The sequence below is a fragment of the Carcharhinus amblyrhynchos genome, chromosome 17 (genome assembly GCF_965287045.1).
Source record: "Carcharhinus amblyrhynchos chromosome 17, sCarAmb.v2.hapA, whole genome shotgun sequence".
Classification (NCBI taxonomy): domain Eukaryota; kingdom Metazoa; phylum Chordata; class Chondrichthyes; order Carcharhiniformes; family Carcharhinidae; genus Carcharhinus; species Carcharhinus amblyrhynchos.
Window position 1 is genome coordinate 7327965 of NC_137340.1, and position 22331 is coordinate 7350295.

Below are 22331 nucleotides of genomic sequence, written 5' to 3' on the forward strand. Positions count from 1 at the left end.
TTAAACAGTGTTACTTGGCTTAGCCTTGTTTGGTCAGTGATTGCTACTGGACAGTGCATTCTGATTTTGGTGCAAGACCTCCTAGCTGACTGGGAGATCCATATTGTCAAGTCAACACTTCTGTTTGGTTAGTGCAGGATTTCCTGCTCGGTGTGCCAACAAAATACTCCTGCATTTTACTAGCCTGAAAGCATGGAGAGCCAATAAAATGGTGCTGGAAGGTGGGCGATGTAGTGCTCATTGCCTTCTTGCCATCATACCACCTTGCTAGCAGGAAGCAAGCAGGTATATGGTCCTCCCATCCAGAGCTCAGTGTTCTTTTCATCTGTAGGTCACGGTGTCGCTGGCTGATCAGCATTTGTTGCCCACCCCTGGTAGCCCTTGGAGGACAGTTTAGAGACGTTGAGCCGCTTAATTGACCAGTTAAGGGCCTCTACCAGCCTCTGCTTATCCGTGCACCTCCATCACTCATGTGCACTCGCATGGTCTACTCTCTGCTCAGACTGCCCATTGATCTCTCCCCCGCTTCCTGACTTCCTGCTGCTCTCTCAGTGCCGCCTTCCACTACCACACCCGCTGAACATGGCTGTCCAATCAGCAAAAACCAGCAGGCAGACTATTGCTAACATCAGTGAGGCTCATTGGACAGGAGAAGACATGTTAGATGACAAGTTGATGACATGGAAAAGAGTCGCTCTGGAAGCATTTATTCACACAAAGATGAGTAGGAATTTGGAGCAACCAAAAGGCTACAGGTTCTGGGAGACCATTGGGGATTTCAAGACTTGATATGAATAAATATTTGTTTGATAAGGATATCAAGGGCAATAGAGTTATGGTAGCAAAGTGGAATAGGATTGTACTTCAGCTGGGACATACTGAGTGGGTTAGCAGCCTGGCGAAGGTGAACGATCTATTCCTAATCCTAGCACGAGATTACCTGGCTGCTCCTCAGTGTGTTTCCCGGTGATGGGAGGTGATGCGCTGTTCACTGGCAGTGGGATTCTCTGCTTCCGGCTCTATCAATGGGAATTCCTATTGAAGCCACCAGGAAATCTGCAGTAGGAAGTGCAGCACTGACGGGATCAGAGAATACCGTCACCTGAACGGTCAGAGAATTCCAGCCCTAATATTCCCAGCGGAAAAACTGCATGATGCCCTTGAGATGTGGATGGGCCAAACTTTCTCCACAACTTTTACTAAAGGAAGAACACACTGGGGAGAGTTTTATGCTGCCAGGGTTGATCCTGCCAGGGTCAATACACTTTTGAATGGCATTTTTTTTGCCCTTGCCCCTGTCTCAGTGGGGCTGTAAAATCCTGCCCACTGTGTATTGCATAGGCGATGGCCTAGTGGTATTATCACTACACTATTAAGCCAGAAACTCAGCTAATGTTCTGGGGACCCAGATTCGAATCCCACCACATCAACTGGTGGAATTTGAATTCAATATGTAAAAAAAAATCTGGAATTAATAACCTACTGATGACCATGAAACCATTGTCAGAAAGACCTATCTGGTTCACGGGGTGGCACAGTGCCGCCCACATGTTGCCTCACAACACCAGAGACCTCGGTTCGATTCCTGGCTTGTGCCGTTGTCTGTGTCGAGTCTACACGTTCTCCCACGTCTGCTTGGGTTTCCTCCGGGTGCTCCGGTTTCCTCCCACAGCCTGAAGGACGTGCTGGTTAGGTACACTGGCCGTGCTAAATTGTCCCTCAGTGTACCCAAACAGGCGCCGGAGTGTGGCGACCAGGGGATTTTCACAGTAACTTCATTGCCGTGTTAATGTAAGCCTACTTGCGACACCAATAAATAAACTTAAACAACTTCAATGTCCTTTCGGGAAAGAAATCCTTATATATGACTCCAGAGCCACAGCAATGTGATTGACTTTCAAATGCCCTCCAAGGGCAACTAGGGATGGGCAATAAATGCTGGCCAGCATAAATGCATGTCCCGCGAATAAATTTTTTAAAACACAGCAGTGTTCTCAAAGGCCAGCACCTCAAATTAAAATGTGTATTTCTCACTCTCTCGTCAACTGGATTTTATTTTGGTCACATTCTCCAGTACATTAAAATGCTAAAGTGTAGACCGTGCCTTTTTGTGTTGACATAGTTGACCACAGAACTGCTTGGGTTGAAATATAAAAGTTTGTCCTTCAGTGCTGAGATCAGACTCTGGAATATAATTAGCAACAGTCTTTTTAATTACCAGAAAAGATTTTGACCTGTATCAGCCATGTTGACTCATGATGAGAAGTTCACCTTTATAATTACAGGCATTATGGTGATTGAAATAACTACAAAAAAACATCAAACACGCCTGTCGCTTTCATCCCATAAAAGGAAGTGAAAAATGTGAGCAATCATTTTGGATTTTCTTTTTTTGGTAAATTTTTTTTTTGCGCTCGTTAGAGCAAAGGCAGTGAGTGCCAGCATTCGGTTCATCAGTGTCCACAGTTCCCCGCGTCAGCAATCATAGCGGTCTGATGATGGGTTAAGCTGCCTCAACTCTGCCCCAACAACATGTCACAGGAACAAGATCAGAAAAGCAACATCACCCATCGCCGCATTTAATTCTCCGACTGTGACTCACACAAGCAACGGATTGGCTCAAACACCATAATTGTAGAGCAGCTGCACAAGTCAGCACTAAACAACAACTGGTATATCGGCAGAGAGCAAAATGTCCCACCGAACGTGATCACACAAAGCCTTAGGAGGACTTTAGTGCCGGGACCAAAAGCTTAGTCAAAGAGAAAAGGAGTGCCTTAAAGGAGAGACAGAGAGAAGGGGGTAGAACGGTGGAGGGGTAAAGGGAATTCTAGAGCGGGCAACAAGTGGAAATGAAAATCAGACCCAGAAGAGAAACTGGGGAGAGGCTACAAATCGAGTGCAGTGGGCAGTGCACTCAACTATCCAACCCAAGCCTCTCCTCAAATTGACACTGTATCGGGTGTGTCAGCTTGTAAAATTAACCTCATGGTGTCCGAACTGTTCAAAACCAAATCTGAATCACAACTGCAAAATGCAGATGTTCTGTAGAGATTTCCAAACTGAATGCCTGATTTAGGGATGTTTATAAAAAAGGAGAAATTCTTGAAGGAACATTTATCATAGAATGCTACAGTGGGGTGGGGTGGCACGGTGGCACAGTGGTTAGCACTGCTGCCTCATAGCGCCAGGGACCCAGGTTCAGTTCTGGCGTTGGGTCTCTGTTTGTGTAAAGTTTGCACGTTCTCCCTGTCTCTGTATGGGTTTCCTCCGGGTGCTCCAGTTTCCTCCCACGCTCCAAAGATTGGCTGTTCTAAATTAACCCTTAGTGTCAGGGAGATTGGCAGAGTAAATGTGTGGGGTTACGGGAATAGAACCTGGGTGAGATTGTGGTTGGTGCAGACTTGATAGGCTTCTTTCTGCACTGTAGATATTCTGTGATTCTCTGATTCTACAGTGCCAAAGGAGGCCATTCAGCCCATTGAATCTGCACTGACTCTCTGAGCGATCATCCCACCCAGGCCCGATCCCCATAACCCCACACATTTACCCCACTAACTCCCTGAACGTATGCATCTCGGGACACTAAGGGGCCGTTTAGCATGGCCAATCCACCTAACCTGCACATCTTTGGAGTGTGGGAGGAAATCGGAGTACCTGAAGGAAACCCACGCAGGCACGGGGAGAATGTGCAAACTCCACACAGTCACCCAAGGCTAGGATTGAACCCGGACCCCTGGCACTGTGAGGCAGCAGTGCTCGGCACTGTGCCACCATACCACAAAATTACAACAAAATAATAATGGACCCACTCTCTCCATCTCCAATACATCTTGACTATTGATCATTAGAAATGAGATGCAAAAGCAACCTAAACACGTTTTTCATTTTGTATCCAATTGTCTCCCGGGGGGCAAAAGTGATTAATAAACACTTTGTTAATATAGATAGACCACAGCATTCAACAAACATAATACTTCAGAAAGGCAAGTTTCACGTTGCATCTATTTACAAGTGTGACAGTGGCATGGTCTTTTGGCACTCTTCGCTGAGATGGACATGAGCTGTGTATTGTAGAAGCTCCCAAAGTTCACGGTTATTTGTTGGAACGTAAGCAGATTTTGCCTTTTGAGTGTTATTCCGGTTGACTTGTTACCACGTGGCTGGAAAACAACAACATCCAGCAGCGCAGAGACTACATCGGGCCCAGAGCCAGGGCTCGAGTGATGCTGACCCAGGCGAATATAATCGAATCATCAATACAGTCCATGCCTTCCATTGCCGGCAAATTTTAATGAAATGGAACAGGAAGAAGGGGACACTGATCTTTTTCTCCACATGATGTTGTGCAACGGCAAGGTTGGCCCCGCTTTTTTTCTGTACTTAAGATGCAGCCGTCCTAAAATAATTAGCACCCCAATTTCCATTAGTGTCGCACCATGAGGGAGATTTACAGGAGTAAGTGGTGTCTGCTTCACTGAATCACTGTGTAACCCAGGAAAGCACTTTGTAAACAGAGAAAAGCGAAGGGCTGCGAAAGAATTGAGAGATGTGCTGGTCCACGCACAGTGAATATGAAACGTTTGTGGATGTAAATGTTTACCTTTATCTCATGGAGGGGTGGAAGTTTGCCTGCTCTGGTTAGATGGTGTCTGGAGTATCACATTCAGCTGTTGGCACTCCGGACAAGGATGGATATTTTGTCCTTAGGGGTGATGCAGCACAAGTGCACTAGAATGATACTGGGGAGAAAAGAGTTAAATTGTACAGTCAGGTTGCATTGATGAGGCCTGCTATTCCTTTGCACTCCAGCCTCGGGTCACTGTCTGTGTAGAGGCTGCACGTTCTCCCCGTGTCTGCGTGGGTTTCCTCCGGGCGCTCCGCCTTCCTCACACAGTCCAAAAGACGTGCAGATTAGGTTGATTGGCCGTGCTAAATTGCCCCTGGTGTTAGGGGATTATCAGGGTAAATATAAGTGGTTACAGGAATGGAGGGTGGGATTGTCAGTGCAGACTCGATGGGCCGAATGGCCATCTTCTACATTGTAGAGATTCTATCGTTCCCCCTTCCCACCAAAAAGTAATTGTGGAGACAGGACAACTGATCATTTTAACTTGATCACTTTTCCTTTGGTTGTTATGGGATAGGGACAGGAGGCAGGCAAGTGGAGTTCACATTGCAGACCAGCCATGATTAATTGAATGGCAAAAACGAAAGCTCAAGGGACTGAATCTCCTCCTTGTGTTCCAGTCTTCCTTTGGATGACAGATTGTCTCCTGCAACTTTGGGTACAACGTGTAAAACCCTGTTACACTACGGAGGGAAGTACCTCATGATGCATAGCACAGTCCTGTCGCAGAGGTACAGCAACACTGCTGTGACGTGATGTAAATAGATGTGTTGTTAATAAATGCAAATATTTCCTAGAAAGCATGTGTGTCACCAGTTGTGTGTCTAACATTTTCTCTAATTACACCTGTTAGATATCGGGTCAGAGTACATGTGATAGAACAGGAGTGATGTGTGCAGCCAATTGGTTTTAGTTACCTGCTGGCCACTTATTGTAGTCCAGTGTTACACCCATGGCCATGTTAAGCAAGCGTGCTCAATCAGAGTGGCTTATAGGCCGTGAATTGGCCCTGTGTGCTCGCGCCGGAGAGTTTCACCCACCTGAAAGATGTTAATGAGGTCTTTGTGAGTAATCCGCCAACCGGCTTTGCTGTTCAGGGTCATTTCAAAAGGGGGCCTGGAGACAGGCACCCCTCACCCCAAAAATTGGCCCTCCCCTCCCCCTCACTGATCGGGGAGCACCACCAACCCCCCATCAAAGAGGGGCACCCTTTCCTCCCCCACCCTCTCTCTCCACACTCAACTAAATGGGTAAACTTCTCCTCACCACGCAGGCATCATGAGGCTTACCCGACTTGACCCCCCCCCCCCCCTGCACACAACCCAATCAGGTCCCCTTCCCTCTTCAGGTCAAGTGCCTTGGCAGTGCCAACACACTACACTGCCCCTCGGCAGGTGGAGACTGACTCCCTGGCCTCCTGCCTTGGGCCCCGTGGGGGCTCGAGGAGATAACTCCAGTGAACGTTTGTCCCTCTGTTGATGCCAGGCCACAGAGGAAGGGTCTCTCGAGAGTTCCGGGGGTTGGGTGGGCTGGGGACAAGGAGTTGACCTCGCCGTTCTCTACTGGGGTGGGGGTGTCGTGGCTGGACTTCAGCCCTGGCAGACCTCAAAATCATGGCATAGTGATTTCAGGCAGCCCTGTGATCAGTATCTGCTTTCCTGCCTGTCAGCTGTGTAAATTCTGAGCTGACCAGGTTATTTTAATCTGCATATACGTACGCTACCCCCCCCGGCTCCCCACCCCTGTTGGTCACGAGGCAGACTTTTCAATCATCGTGGCACTCCATTCTGTAGCAGAGATTTCCCTTTCTTCCCGTCAGAAGCTGTAGGTGTGAGCAGACCCCTTTGAAGTCCTCTAACTAAGGTGAGATGTCAATTTCACCTGGGGAGGTTGGGGGTTCCATGTTGTACAGCTGTGCACCCAGTCCCAAAGTTCGTACACAACTTTGATTTGAAGTTTCTGAGACTTCATAGAAAGCTGGATTTGCTGAAACCCTCTCCATTGCAATTGAAGCCTTTGGTCTGTAATAAATTAAATGTGCAGTACCTGGTTAAAAAAGTTCAGCAGCCAGATCAATGGATTTCCATCATCCTCCAGCCAGCTGTGTTTATTTTGACTTCCCTCCACGTTTGCTGCACTTCAAGTACCCTATTGATTCTGACTAAAATGTTTTCAGCTAAATTGACATTCTGTGGCTTAACTTCCTCTTTTGCCAACCACAGTGGGGAGGGTCTGAGGGGAAGGGGTGTGTGTAGGGTTTCTGAAGGGGAAGGAGGACTAGGTTGGGATTCAGGTTGGATAAACCTCATGCCAGTGTGGTGTGGGAGGGAGGGTGCCTCTCGTTGCTGAGAGGCTGGTGGTGCTTCCTCACCCTTCGGGGTCCAACACGCCAAGCGAGGACCTTTACCAAAAGCCATCCAGTGAAGATCCTGCTGGGGAGACGGGTGAATAGTGGGAGTGATTTGAATTGGGCTTCAAGCCTGCTAATTATGTTTGGATTGGTGAATTTGAATATGTAGTAGGAACCCAATCGGGGCCAGCGAGGTGGGCCGGGAGCATCCCGGTCCTCATCTCTGTTAGAGCACTTCAAAGGGGTCTGCTCACACCTACAGCTTCTGACAGGACAAAAGGAAATCTGTGTTGCAGAATGGAGTGCTGTAATGATTGGTTGGTGGTGGTCAGTGGACGCGGGGAGAGGCATTTCACTTTTTTGGAGTAAAGAGTGCTTGTCTCCGATCATCAAGACCATAGGTTTGGCACCCGGTGCAATATCCGTTCTTTGCACTGATGCCCTGTTCTCTGGGCCATCGCAGTTTGCAACTGGAGCTAGTGATGCCATTGTATCCATTGGACTATGAGAGGTTGGCTCCAACAGGGCACTGGTTTTGTATAAGTAGTTCCTTGGTCTCAGTTATTTGGTAGACAGCCGTATCGATGTGAAAATGCACCCTGGGTGTTTTACACAAGTATCACCTTCGTGTGAATAAGGGAAGATTTTCCACTCTTTGCTCCGAGTGTCAGCATCAAGCAGTGAAAGTCTTCCCTGATCGCAAACTGGATTCTTGCATTCAATCCATTGCTAATACTCTTAGCACACCGTGCTTGTCTCTGCATCAAGCTGTCAGCTTTGGCTCAGGACTAGCAATCTGACCTCTAGCTCAAAGGCTCATGTCCCACTATAGATTTGAGCAGTTGACAATCCACTGAAGTACTGAGGGAGTGCTGCACTGCTGAATGTCTTTTGGATGAGACATTAGACCTTGAGCCCTGTGTGTCCTTGCAGGCGAATGTAAAAGCTTTATAAAATATATTCTTTCATGGGATGTGGGTGCCACTGGCTAGGCCAGCATTTATTGCCCATCGCTAATCACTCTTTAAAAGGTGGTGGTGAGCTGCCATCTTGGACCCGCTGTAGTGACTGAGGTGTAGGTACGGCCACAGTGTTGTCAGGGAGGAAGTTCCAGGATTTTGACCCAGCGACAGTGAAGGAACGGTGATAAGTCAGGTGAGTGGTTTGAAGGAGAACATGCAGTGGTGTTCCCATGCATGTGCTACTGTAGTTTTTGAGGTGGTGCAGGTTGCGTGTTTGGAAGGTGCTATCCTCGGAGACTTGGTGAGTTGCTGCAGTGTATCTTGTAGATGGTACGCACTGCTACCATGATGGAGAGAGTGAATGTTTAAGGTAGTGGATGGGATGCCAATCAAGCGGGCTGCTTTATCCTGGATGGTGTTGAGCTTCTTGAGTGTTGTTGGAACTGCACCCATCCATACTGGTGGGGAGTATTCCATCATACTCCTGACTAGTGCCTTGTAGATGGTGGACAGGCTTTGGGGATTCAGGTGAGTTACTTGCCATTGAATTCCCAGCCTCTGACTGCACATGTAGCCATGATGTGGAAACCTAATGAAGAAGCCTAAGACTCTCAAAGCTAGTGCTGCCAACTAAACTTGTTGGACTTAAACCTGGTGTTGTGAGACTTCTTACTGTGCTCTTGTAGCCACAGTATTTATATGGATTATGAGAGTAATAATGATAATAATAAGAGCTCGGACTATAAAAACCAGTGGCAAAAGTTTCTATAAATATATAAAATGGAAAAGAGTGGCTAAGATAAACATTGGTCCTTTAGATGATGAGAAGGGGGATTTAATAATGGGAAACAAGGAAATGGCCTAGGCATTGAACAGATATTTTGTGTTGGTCTTCAGTGGAAGACACAAACAATATGCCAAAAATTGATGACAGGAAGGTTATGGCAGATGAGGGCCAAGAAACTGTCATTATCATTAAAGTAGCAGTATTAGGTAAACTAATGGGATTAAAGGCAGACAAGTCTCCTGGTCCTGATGGAATGCATTCCAGGATACTAAAAGACATGGCAGGGAGAAATAACAAATGGAAATGTATCAAACAGCTGGTGGTAATTTACCAAAATTCGCTGGACTCTGGGGTGGTTCCCGCAGATTGGAAAACAACAAATGTGATGCCATTGTTTCAAAAAAGGAGGTAGACAAAAGGTAGGTAACTATAGGCCGGTTAGTTTAACTTGTGTAGTGTGGAAAATACTTGAACCTATCATCAAGGAAGAAATAGTGAGATATCAGGATAGAAATTGTCCCTTTGGGAAGACGCAGCATGAGCTCATGAAAGGCAAGTCACGTTTAACTAATTTAGTGGAATTCTGTGAGGACATTACAAATGCGGTGGGCAATGGGGAAACTGTGGATGTGGTGGATCCGGATTTCCAGAAGGCATTCGACAAGATGTCACACCAAAGCCTGCTGCATAAGATAGAGGTGCACGGTGTTCCGAGAATTGTATTAGCGTGGATAGGGGATTGGTCAACCAACAGAAAGCAAAGAATGGGGGCAAATGGGTGTTTATTTGGTTGGCGATCACTGATTAGTGGTGTGCCTCAGAGATCAGTGTTGGGACTGCAATTGTTTACAATTTACAGTTGATTTGGAGTTGGGGGACTAAATGTAGTTCACAGATGATACTAAGATGAATGGTAGAGCAAAGTATGCAGAGGACACTGAAAATCTGCAGAGGGACATGGATAGTTTAAGTGAGTGGGCAAGGGTCTGGCAGATGGAGTGCAATGGTGGTAAATGTGAGGTCATCCATTTCGGCAGGAATAACCGCAAAATGGACTACTGTTTAAATGGTAAAAAAAATTGCAGCATGCTGCTGTGCAGAGGGACCTGGGTGTCCTTGTGCATGAATTGCAAAAAGTTGGTTTGCAGGTGCAGCAGGTAATTAAGGCAGCAAATGGGATTTTGTCCTTCATTGCTAGAGGGATGGAGTTTAAAAACAGTGAGGTTATATTGCAGCTGTATAAGGTGCTGATGAGGCCCCATACCTGGAATACTGTGTACAGTTTTGCTGTCCTTACTTGAGAAAGGACGTACTGGCACTGAATGTCTTGGTTAGATTCTCTCTCATTGGAGATAGTCATTGCCTGGCACTCCTGTGGAATGAATGTTAATTGCTACTAATCACCTCAAGCCTGGATATTTTCCAGGGTTTGCTGATTTTGACATGGACTGTTTCAGTATTTGAGAAATCATCAGTGTTCTTGAACATTGTGCAATCATCAGTGAACATTCCCACATCTGATTTTGAGATGGAAGGAAGGTAAAGCATTTGAAGATGGTTGGGCATAAGGACACTACCCTGAGGAACTCCTGCTGTGATATTCTGGATGTAGAAATGCCGGCATTGGACTGGGGTAAACACAGTAAGAAGTCTCACAACACCAGGTTAGAGTCCAACCAGTTTATTTGATAGTAAACGCCACAAGCTTTTGGAAACGGTGTCCCTTCGTCTGGTGGGTGGAAGGTTCCACACACTTGATGAAGGAACAGCATTTCCAAAAGCTTGTGGGGTTTACTATCAAAATAACTGGTTGGACTCTAACCTGGTGTTGTGAGACTTGTTATTACGATGTTCTGGAGCTGATATGACTGACCTCCAACCACCACAATCATCTCCCCGTGAGCCAGGATTGACTCCAACCAGCGAGTGTTTGCCCCCAGTTTTGCTAAGGCTCCTTGATGCCACACTTGAAGTGGTGGAGGCTACCTCGCTAAATATATTTAAGTCACGGGTAGATGGGGTTTTGACAGACAAGGGAATTAAGGGTTATGGGGAGAGGGCGGGAAAGTGGAACTGAGCAGCGACAGATCAGCCATGATCTTATTGAATGGCGGGGCAGGCTCGAGGGGCTAGATGGCCTACTCCTGCTCCTATTTCTTATGTACTTAGTCGAGGACAGTCACTCTCACCTCACCTCTGGAATTCAACTCTTTTGTCCATTTTTGAACCAAGACTGTAATGAGATCAGGAGCTAAGTGACCCTGGCGAAACCCAAACTGAGCATCACTGAGCAGGTTTTTGCTGAGTAGGTGCTGCTTGATAGCACTGTTGATGACCCCTTCCATCACTTTATTGATAATTGGCCAGGTTTAGTTTGTCCTGCTTTTTGTAAAGAGAGCATATCTGGGCAATTTTCCACATTGCTGGGTAGATGCCAGTGTTGTAGTTGTACTGGAACAGCTTGGCGAGGGGGGTGGTAAGTTCTGGAGCACAAGTCTTCAGTACAGGGAGCGGTGGTGTAGTAAGGTCTCTAAATTAGACATCCAGAGACCCAGGATATTGCGCTTGGAACACAGATTCAAATCCCACCAAGGCTGCTGGTGGAATTTAAATTTAGTGGGGCAGGTGTAAGGGACCACTTGGCCTGCTCTCGTTCCTATTCTCCTCAATACAGTTGCTGTAGTATTGTCAGGGCCCATAGCCTTTGCCGTTTTCAGGATGTCAGCCATTTCTTGATATAACGTGGAGTGAATTGAAATGGCTGAAGCATGATATCTGCAATGCTGGGGACCACTGGAGGAGACCCCGAGCTGGATCATCCACTTGGCCCCTGCGGAAAATTGCTGCAAATGCTCGACACTTCTGTGCTGGGCTCCTCCATCAGTCAGGAGGGGGATATTTGTGGAGCTTCCTCCTCTAGTGAGTTGTTTAATTGTCCACCAACATTCTCGACTGGATGTGGCAGGACTGCAGAGCTTAGACCTGAACCGTTGGTTGTGGGATCGCTTAGCTCTGTCTGTGGCATGCCACCTCTGCCGTTTGGCGGGCCAACAGTCCTGTGTTGTCACCAGGTTAAAAGTCTGACAACACCAGGTTTTAGTCCAACCGATTTATTTGATAGTAAACTCACTTTGCTATCAAATAAATCGGTTGGACAAAAACTTGGTGTTGTCAGACTTTTTACTGTGTTTACCCCAGTCCAACGCCGGCACATCCACATCTTGTCACCAGGTTACCATCTCATTTTTAGGTGTGTGTCTGGTGTTGCCCCTGGCATGCCCTCCTGCACTATTCATTGAACTAGGGTTGACCCCCTGGCTTGGTGGTATTGGTAAAGTGGGGGATATGCCAGGCCATGAGGTTACAGGCTGTGCTGAAGGCTCACAGTAAGTCATGAATGCTCAGTCTTGAGTTGCTTGATCTGTTGAACATCTATCCCGTTTAGCATGGGGGCAGCATCACACAATGTAATGAAAGGTACAAGAGCCTATACACAACCTACCCAATGTGCTTTGTATATATCTATGCTTTAAGCCAAGTAAAGCTCAAGGTTAATTTCGGCACAGACAAGAAGGGCCAAAAGGCCTGTTTCCGAGCTGTAATTTTCTATGGTTCTAACTGAGTCATTTGATTGGTAGTTTCAGCAGATAACTCCAAAGAAGTCTGGCTCTTGGGTGGTGAATGCTATTTTAACTTTATAAGATTTCTCCAGGATTGTGATAGAATCCTAGAATCCCTACAGTGCAGAAGGAGGCCATTTGGCCCATCGAGCCTGCACTGACAACAATTCCACCCAAGTCCTATCCCTGTAACCCCATTTATTTACCCTGCTAGTTCCCCTGACACTAAGAGACAATTTAGCACGGCCAATCCGCTTAACCCGCACATCTTTGGTCTGTGGGAGGGAACCGGAGCACCCGGAGGAAACCCACACAGATACAGGGAGAATGTGCAGACTCTGCACAGACAGTGACCCGAGGCTGGAATCGAACCGGGGTCCCTGGCGCTGAGAGATAGCAGTACTAGCCACTGTGCTACCTTGCTGTCCTCGCCGGGATCCTCGCAGCTACCTTCATTATTTGATCCCGGGAGGGGTAATTTCAGGGGGCAAGAGTGTATCTAAAGAACAACGTTTTGCAAAATACGCTTTTTTTTTGTCGAATAAAATGACAGAAAGCGCTTTCTGGTTTCTAGTTCAATGCAGCATGTGACAGCAGTAAGCTCTGTGGGCTTTGAGATGACTAAATTAATGGGGTTGATTCATACATCCGCTATTATGCAAGAGGGAATGAGCTTTTCTGCAAGATCCGTGTATTTAGTAGAAAGAATGTACTTGTTGGAAGCTGCATTCTGTCTCACGTTGCTGGAGAGAAAACTCTAGAAGGCTTCCTGTAACTAACTGCACTTGCTGCATCAGCCAGTCCAAAATTGGAATCAATCATTCTGATGTGCTGTTTTACTCTGACATCCTGAAATGCTTCTCCTGATACTTCTTTTATTGACAAAAGAACCTCAAACAATGTAGATTGGGAGTGAAATAATAAAGTACTTGAGCATTGGTGAAGAGGGGTTGGTATTGACTTGGGAAACTCTCAGAGTAAGCTGATGGATTGACCTATTGATACCTGACCTGGGGCAGTACATCTGTTCCTCCTTTCCCTCACTCTGTGACGTTAGAACCACAGAGCCCCTTTCGGCCCATTGTGTCTGCACCAACCTTAGAACCATAGAAAATTACAGCTCAGAAACAGGCCTTTTGGCCCTTCTTGTCTGTGCTGAACCATTTTTCTGCCTTGTCCCACTGACCTGCACTTGGACCATATCCCTCCACACCCCTCTCATCCATGTACCCGTCCAGGTTTTTCTTAAATGTTAAAAGTGACCCCGCATTTATCCGGCAGCTCGTTCCACACTCCCACCACTCTCTGCGTGAAGAAGCCCCCCAGTATTCCCTTTAAACTTTTCTCCTTTCACCCTTAACCCATGCCCTCTGGTTTTTTTCTCCCCTAGCCTCAGTGGAAAAAGCCTGCTTGCATTCACTCTATCTATATCCATCAAAATCTTATACACCTCTATCAAATCTCCCCTCATTCTTCTAGGCTCCAGGGAAAAGGATACGCTTCTGTAAGGGCATCCCACCCAGGCCCTGTCCTCCACCTTATCCTCATAACCCATTTGCCATGGCTAATCCTCCTAACCTTTGGACACTAAGGGCAATTTAGCATGGCCAATCTATCTAACCTGCACACCTTTTGAGTGTGGAAGGAAACTGGAGCGCCCGGAGGAAACCCGTGCAGACATGGGGAGAACATGCTGACTCCACTCAGACAGTAACCCGAGGCCGGAATTGAACCCAGGGTCCCTGCCGCTGTGAGGCAGCAGTGCATGCCAGTGCCACCGTTATTCATTTACAATCTCTCCCAGTTCTGATGAAAGGATGTGCCTCAACTGCCCACAGTTTTCTATTTGGTGTAGTAACTGGCTGAGTGTTTCCAGAATTGTTTGTTTTTGTCTTTGGGCTTGATGATGTTCTCTATCTGCAACGCAAATGGTCACAAGTGTCGATTACAAAGCAGGTGCCAAGACCCTGCACCATTGTGCAATAATGTTGTTTTTGGCCCCAGTTATATTCTACATGTTCTGCTGAGTTCGCAGGGGATGGAATAGAGGGAGAATACACAGTCAGGGGGAACCTCTTCTGCTAAAAGTTGTTTCTCTGTTACAGGAAGTCCTCGACAATAGGTCTGCAGTCAATTTTGCCCCATTAATCTCTGCTGTTTTTCTCCCCTCTTTTTTTTATTAGACTGACACTAACGCAAGCTACTTACGAGCTGCTCGAGCCGGCAACTTGGAAAAAGCCCTCGACTATATCAAGGCAGGAGTCGACATCAACATCTGTAATCAGGTTGGTGCATCCACTTCATTTTGAGCTTTATGGTTTATCGTGGAATTCCCACGTGATCTGGTGTGTACAACGTTGCAGTCAGGTCCCTGCTTATCGGACCACTTTCCGAACGGCACAGGGCACATGTAGAAAGTACAAAGTTCAAAGAAGATTAAACTGATCAGAGGGAATTCAATCACAGATCAGATCTCTTAGCACTTGATTATTAAAGGTCGCTCGACTATGATATTCTTGGGCTTAATGGAACCATCAAAGAAAGAAAAGCCTTACCCCGGGGATCTTATAGAGACGTATAAGATAATGAACGGGATGGATAAGGTAGAGGTAGAGAGATTCTTCCTGCTCAGAAAGGACAGCAGAACTAGAGGGCACAGCCTCAAGATAAAGTTTAGAAGAATGAGGGGAGATCTCATTGAGACGTATAAGATGATGAATGGGATGGATAGGATAGAGGTGGAGAGGCTCTTCCCACTCAGAAAGGACAGTAGGACTAGGGGGCACAGCCTCAAGATAAAGGGGGGGCGGTTTAGAACGGAGTTGAGGAGGAACTTCTTCACTCAAAGGGTGGTGAATCTCTGGAATTCTCTGCCCATTGAAGTGGTGGAGGCTGCCTCGCTAAATATATTTAAGTCACAGGTTGATAGGTTTTTGATAGGCAAGGGGATTAAGGGTTATGGGGAGAGGGCGGGAATGTGGAACTGAGCCACGACAGATCAGCCTTGATCTTATTGAATGGCGGGGCAGGCTCGAAGGGCTAGATGGCCTACTCCTGCTCCTATTTCTTATGTTCTTATGTCCTGGTAATATTATCCACGCGTCATTATATATAACCTGTTCCCAATGCTTCAAGTGGGAATCTTGCGTGTCTCACCCTGGATTCGATGGTGCTTCCTTACCCTGAGTCAGAAGCATGTGCGTTCCTGTCCCTCTCCTGAGACTTGAACACAAAACCTAGACTAACAATGCAGTACAGAACCAGTGAAGAGCTGCAGAGTCAGGAGATGCTGTCTTTCAGTTGAGAAGAATGATAGAATCTGTACAGTGCAGAACGAGGCCATTTGGCCCATCGAGTCTGTACCGACAACAGCCTCGCCCAGGCCCAATCTCCATAACCCCATGTATTTACCCTGCTAGTCCCCCTGACACAAATGGTTGATCTAGCATGGCCAATCAACCTAACCTGTACACCTTTTACAAGTTAAACTGAAGCCCTGTTTTGCCCTCTTGTCTATGTAAAACATCCCGTGATACTATTTGAAGGAAAGAAAGGTGGGCTTCCCAATGTCCTGCCAATACCCATCACTCAACCAATATCTCAAGACAGGTTACCTGATGGTTACCGTTTGTGGCAACTTGTGGTGTGCAAACTGGCGACGAATGCTTTTTAACTTGCTACACTTCAAAACTGCTGTGCTGGCTTAGAAATGGGGTGGGATGTCTTGAGGTTGTGAGAGGCACTATATAAATGCAGGACGATGGCACACTCCCAGTCTTGCAGATTCAGTGGTTAATATGAACGGTTTAATGTCATGAGTTAGTAGCAATCTTTCCATGTTTGTGATTTTGCCAAATTGACCTAGTTTTGGAACAGAAACACTGGCTGGAATGTTACGGCCGTTCCTGCCGGTGGGATTTTCCCATCCCGCTGCAGTGAATGGAGATTTGGCTGGGCGTCAAATTCTCTGAGCTCACTGCACTGGGAATGTGGCGTGAGCGGCCAGTAAGTTGGACCTCGATATCTATATACAGAAAGAGGTTTCACATCTGTTTGGGAGGACGGGGGAATGCGGCCTATGGGTGAAGGACAAAGATAGTCAACCCTCACGTAGAGGTTGGTGTGCCAAGTTGCCCAAGATGATTATTGGTAACTTTGACCCAAAGGGCACTCAAGATGGCAGAGAGAGCAAAGGGGAGAAATCTGTTTAGAGAGTGGTAAAAGAGATGGGCAGAGAGTAGCAAAGGGATGATACTTTCCAGGATGGTTACAGAGGTTGGAGTTGGCACTGTAATAAAGAAAAAAGAAAGATTGAGTGCTGGCGAAGAGGGGGGCAGTTTTAAAGAGTAGGTAATGGTATCTGAACAAAAGGGAGAGTTGGTCAGCGCTGAACCAGAGTAGGTAGGATCTGGGTTTCAGAGGATTGGGGAAGATCCTGAAATAAATCCCTCGACCTGAAACTTTTCCCCTTACTTTCAGAAGGCTCCTTTGACTACAAATTAGCTCTGCAATAGGATCATAGTTATGTTACAGCAGTAGTAATCCAGAGGCCTAGACTAATTTGCTGGAATTTTACCACCTCAGCTGCCCAAGGCCAATGAAGAATGCCGTTCTGCGAGACTCGCCCACGATTCTGGGCTCGGCATGCCGGTAAAATTCTGGCCATTTCTCACCATTACATTTTGATTACAGTTTAAACATCAAGGAACAAACTTTTGTTGCCATTAAAAGTTGTTGGAATTCCATAAAAACCCAAGTGCTTCACAAAGATCCTTTAGGAAAACCTGACCTGGCAGATATGTAACTCCAGTCTCAATCAGTTCTCAGCCTTTTAGCCCAAGATAGGGGGTGCAGTGCCTTATCTTGTCAGCTTGGATCGTGTTTGTCCCTCTTGAGGGGACCTTGAATTGGATTCAGTTGAAATTTGAATTTGGTTTTGGAGTAAGCAAGGAATGGATTTGGGTTTGCCCAGTTAATTCTGAACATTGGCTTTGTAACTTTAAAGACAGAGTTTAAAAAAAAGTAAAAGAATCTCCAGTCCCACTCCAAACTTTGAAATGACCAAGCAGATCACTCAATTTTACCAGGCACAGGGCAACTCGGGATAGAGGATGCAAGTTGCCCAGTGATGCTCACATCCTGAGGAATAATCTTTTTTAAATAAAGATTCATAGAACATAGAACGCTACAGCACAAACAGGCCCTTCAGCCCACAGTTCCCTTTTACACTTCCTGTTTGGACTTGACCTTTCTCTCTCTGAATTGCTCAGCAAGATTCTATCTATATGAAGAAGGTTACAAAAAACAAGCTACAGTTGAGTTATAGCAGCTTTCAGACACAGGTGCCTGTCAGTCAGGACAGCAGTGAGTCACATACCCTCAAAGATGCAATTTCACATTTTACTGCCGTATAGACAGATGTTTTATCTTAATGTGAGATATGGTCAGGAAGTGAAGTTTAGAATACAAGGAAATCACTGCCATAAAGCACAGACTGAAGCAGCTTTAGCAAACTACAATCTGTCTGTGTGGGGTCATAGATTCCTACAGTGCAGAAGGAAGCCATTGAGTCTCACTGACCACGATCCCTCCAAGGCCCTATCCCCATAACCCTGTGCATTTACCTTAGCCAGTCCCCTGACACTTGGGGGTAATTTAGCATGGCCAATCCACCTAAGTTCTCCACGTTTGAACATACTCCCTGTATCTGCGTGGGTTTCCTCCGGGTGCACTGGTTTCCTCCCACATGATGTGGAGATGCCAGCGTCGGACTGGGGTAAACACAGTGAGAAGTCTCGCAACACCAGGCTAAAGTCCAACAAGTTTATTTGATAGTAAACGCACAAGCTTTCGATCGTAAACCCACAACCTGACAAAGGAACAGCGTTCTGAAAACTTGTGGGTTTACTATCACATAAACTTGTTGGACTCCAAACTGGTGTTGTGAGACTTCTTACTGTGTTCCTCCCACATGCCAAAGTTGCGCAGGTTAGGTGGATTGGCCATGCTAAATTGCCTCTTAGTGTCAGGGGGGCTTAGCAGAGCGAATGTGTGGGGTTATGGGGTTAGGACTTGGGTGGGATTGTTACCAGTGCAGGCTCGATGGGCTGAATGGCTTTCTTCTGCATTGTAAGGATTCTATGATCTATGATTCTGTGAGATTGTGCCAGTTCTGTTGTTACCTTTTGGAAGAATCAGTCAAATTATTTCACATACTTGAGAGTTACTCATGCCCTTGTCCCTAGTGCTCGGTTACTCTAGTGTTGTCCTGGCTGGCCTTCAATCCACCATTGTCTCTACACCTCAGCTGCTCCAAAACCGTGCTACCTGTATTCTATTCAAGTCCTATTTATATTATGATCCCCATAGAGACCAATAACTTTTGAAAAGGGATGTGAATTTACCCACAATTGAGACAAAGAATCACAGGACAGGATTTCACATTTTAAGACTTGTACTGTAATAGACAAAGTAAAGTCACCACAGGCTAAACATTGCTTAATAGGCACTAATACACCAAACAACAAAAAAGTACCCTCTAATTAAATGATTAACGCAACTGAAATTGTTTATATCATAGTTATATTTTACATCAGACTCTCAGTGGATATGTAGCCTTCCTTGTAGATGTAAGTCTCGATTACCTCCCAACTTTGCAGCACTGTCTGTTCTCCCAGTTACACCAGGGTCAGACTTCCAGTATCCTTTGAAAGTCTCTTCATTCAGTTGTCTGAATTTTATCCGACTGACTTCCAGTAACAAGGTGACTCCTTGGTCCGAAATCTCTGCGTGTCCCTTCTCTTCACAGAGTGAATTCTCCCTGGCATTCTGCTGCATGGTTAATGAAACAGTTTCTTCCTCTCTTTGGAGGGAACAGATTCTCTCCCTCTCTCTGGGTATCAGAGACTGTGTGCAGAAAGGTCAGCTGCCACTCTTTTTGCGTCAAACTCTGAAAAGCAGCATTTGGGTTTCCATGGTTTTAGCCAGTTACCCCGAGACAACCACATTACAATGGCCTGTCTTCAGGCAGAGTTCAGTGTGCTTTCATCATCCCCATTCCCAGACATTCTGTTTTACCTTAAACGAAAAGAGTTTCAAACATAACCGTCTTATAAAGTTTTGCATGCATGACTCATCCATTATCTATTCTTGCTGATCTCTATTGGGTCCTCTGCCCCCCAGTTCACTATATTTAAAGTTATTTTCCTTGCATTAAAATCCCTCCATGCCTTGCCCCTCCTTACCTCTGTACCCTTCTCCAATCCCAGAACCTTCCAAACTCTCCATTTCTCTTGTACATGCCTCTGTCCCTTTCCTCCACCAGTGACAGCCAGTCTTTCGGGACGTGAGTAGGCCTTTGAGCCTGTTCCACCGCTCAACTAAATTATAAGAACATAAGAAATAGGAGCAGGAGTAGGCCATCCAGCCCTTCGAGCCTGCCCCGCCATTCAATAAGATCATGGCTGATCTGTCGCTGCTCAGTTCCACTTTCCTGCTTTCTCCCCATAACCCTTAATTCCCTTGTCTGTCAGAAACCTATCTACCCGTGACTTAAGTATATTCAGCGAGGTAGCCTCCACCACTTCAACGGGCAGAGAATTCCAGAGATTCACCACCCTTTGAGTGAAGAAGTTCCTCCTCAACTCCGTTCTGAACTGCACCCCCTCTTATCTTGAGGCTGTGCCCTCTAATCCTGGTTAACATCTATTTTCTATTCCCTTTGTTCCTGTAACCCTTGATAATACTGTTTCCTGTCAAAAATCCACCCTTTAGCTGCCTCGGCCTAACTCAGGGAATTTTCTTTACCATTATTCTTTCCTCCTACGACTACATATCGTCCTTGGAATTACCATGAAATGTTTTCCTGTTTCGGAGATATTGTATAAACAGTCTAATCATTTTTTTAATTTTTCCTTTGGGATTGGCACCAGACATAAATGTATGAGTAAAAAGCTTAAACTGTAAAGTGAGCATCAGGAAATAAAAATCGTCTTGCATTTGGAAAGCATCTTTATGGATGGCACAATGGTTTGCTGGTTTCCCTGAAGAGCAGGAGGATGAGGTTACAACATAGAACATTACAGCGCAGTACAGGCCCTTTGGCCCTCGATGTTGTGCCGACCAGTGGAACCAATCTAATGACCCTCTAACCTAAACAATTCCAATGTTGTCCATAGGCCTATCCACTGACCATTTGAACGCCCTTAAAGTTGGCGAGTCCACAACTGCTGCAGGCAGGGCATTCCACGCCCTTACTACCCTCTGAGTAAAGAACCTACCTCTGACATCCATCCTATAATTACCACCCCTTAATTTAAAGCTATGTCCCCTCGTGTTAGCCATCACCATCCGAGGAAAAAGGCTCTCACTGTCCACCCTATCTAAATCTCTGATCATCTTGTATGCCTCAATTAGGTCACCTCTTAACCTTCTTCTCTCTAACAAAAATAACCTCAAGTCTCTCAGCCTTTATATAAAGGTTTTTCAAAAAGGTTTATAAAATCATGAGGGGCACAAATAGAGTGAAAGATGTGTTGGTGCATTGGCCGTACTAAATCCTCCCTCGGTGTACACAAACAGGTGTCGGAATGTGGCAACTAGGGGATTTTCACAGTAACTTCATTGCAGCATTAATGTAAGCCCTCTTGTGTGATGCTAATAAATAAACTTTAAACTTTAAAAACCAGCCTTGCCAACCACACCCCCATCCTGATAATGGCAAAGTTGACAAAAGTGGAATGGGAAAACAGGTTAAAAGGTAAGAGAGTAGAAAAGCAGTGGCAGAAATTTCAGGAAATATTTCAGAGCTCTGAACAAAGATATATTGGGAAAGAACGACTTCATGGGAAGAATATACCAACCGTACTAAGTAAGGATATCAGTTGAGAGAAAATACCTCCGATGCTACAAAGACTAGTGGCGGGGCGCAAGATTGAGGAAACTTTAGAAACCAGCAACAGATGGCTAAATAAAAATAGAGAGAAATTAGATTGAAAGAAAACCAACAAAAAATATAAAACAGACAATAAAAGATCCTACAAGTATATATAAAGGAAAAGAATAGCGAAAAGACTTGATTCCGGCTTCTGGGCCAGATGTAGTCCACATTTCCAACACACACACACACACACACACACACACACACACACACAACACCCAGCCCCGTCCCACCCCAGAGTGGTCCCTGGAGGCAGTTTTAAAATTGCGGCTAAGTAGTGTGGCAAATACTGAAAGAATGTTGAATCACAGGCTGTTCCTTTGCTGCAGTCTGTGACTGGAGGATGGAGCAACACTGGCAACAGCGAGTGTGATCCCAAATTAAAGGTATTGGCCGGGTGTTGGTGAGACCGTAGATGGAGTGCAAAGAAAAGTACAGTGCAGGAACAGGCCCTTCGGCCCACCAAGCCTGTGCCGATCACAATGCCCTAACTAAACTAAAAAAAAACCTTCCGCCCTTACTCAGTCTGTTTCCCTCTATTCGCTCCCTATTCGTGTTTTGATTTGATGTGGTTTTTGATTTTATTATTGTTACATATATTAGTATACAGTGAAAAGTATTGTTTCTTGCGTGCTGTGCAAAGCATACCGTACATAGAGAAGGAAAGAAGAGAGTGCAGAATGTAGTGTTACAGTCATAGCTAGGGTGTAGAGAAAGATCAACTTAGTGTGAAGTAGGTCCATTCAAAATCCATGTACGTACCCATCCAAATGCCTCTTAAATGTTGCTAATGTGCCTGATACCACATCCTCCTCTGGCAGTGCATTCCAGGCACCCACCACTGTCTGTGTGAGATAACTTCCTCTGCACATCTCCCTTATGTACAATTTTGGTTACCATATTTAAGGAGGGAGAAACTTGCATTGGAATCAGCTCAGAGTAAGTTCGTTTAGGCTAATTCCTGCGGCAGATGGGTTGTCTTATAAGGAAAGATTGAACAGGTTGAGCCAACAGTCATCGGTGTTTAGGAGAATGAGAGTTGAT

At 45.9% G+C, this 22331-nt stretch overlaps 1 protein-coding gene across 10 annotated transcripts in view; it reads left to right on the forward strand.

Moving 5' to 3' along the window:
* The window catches only part of LOC145354308 (ankyrin-3-like), a 736920-nt gene that overhangs the window by 482839 nt on the left and 231750 nt on the right, over positions 1 to 22331 (forward strand). For all 10 annotated transcript variants that reach the window (XM_080205431.1, XM_080205432.1, XM_080205433.1 and 7 more), the window contains one exon: positions 14533 to 14634. In XM_080205431.1, the coding sequence (XP_080061557.1) occupies positions 14533 to 14634 (102 nt within the window). The remainder of the gene's footprint in view (positions 1 to 14532; positions 14635 to 22331) is intronic.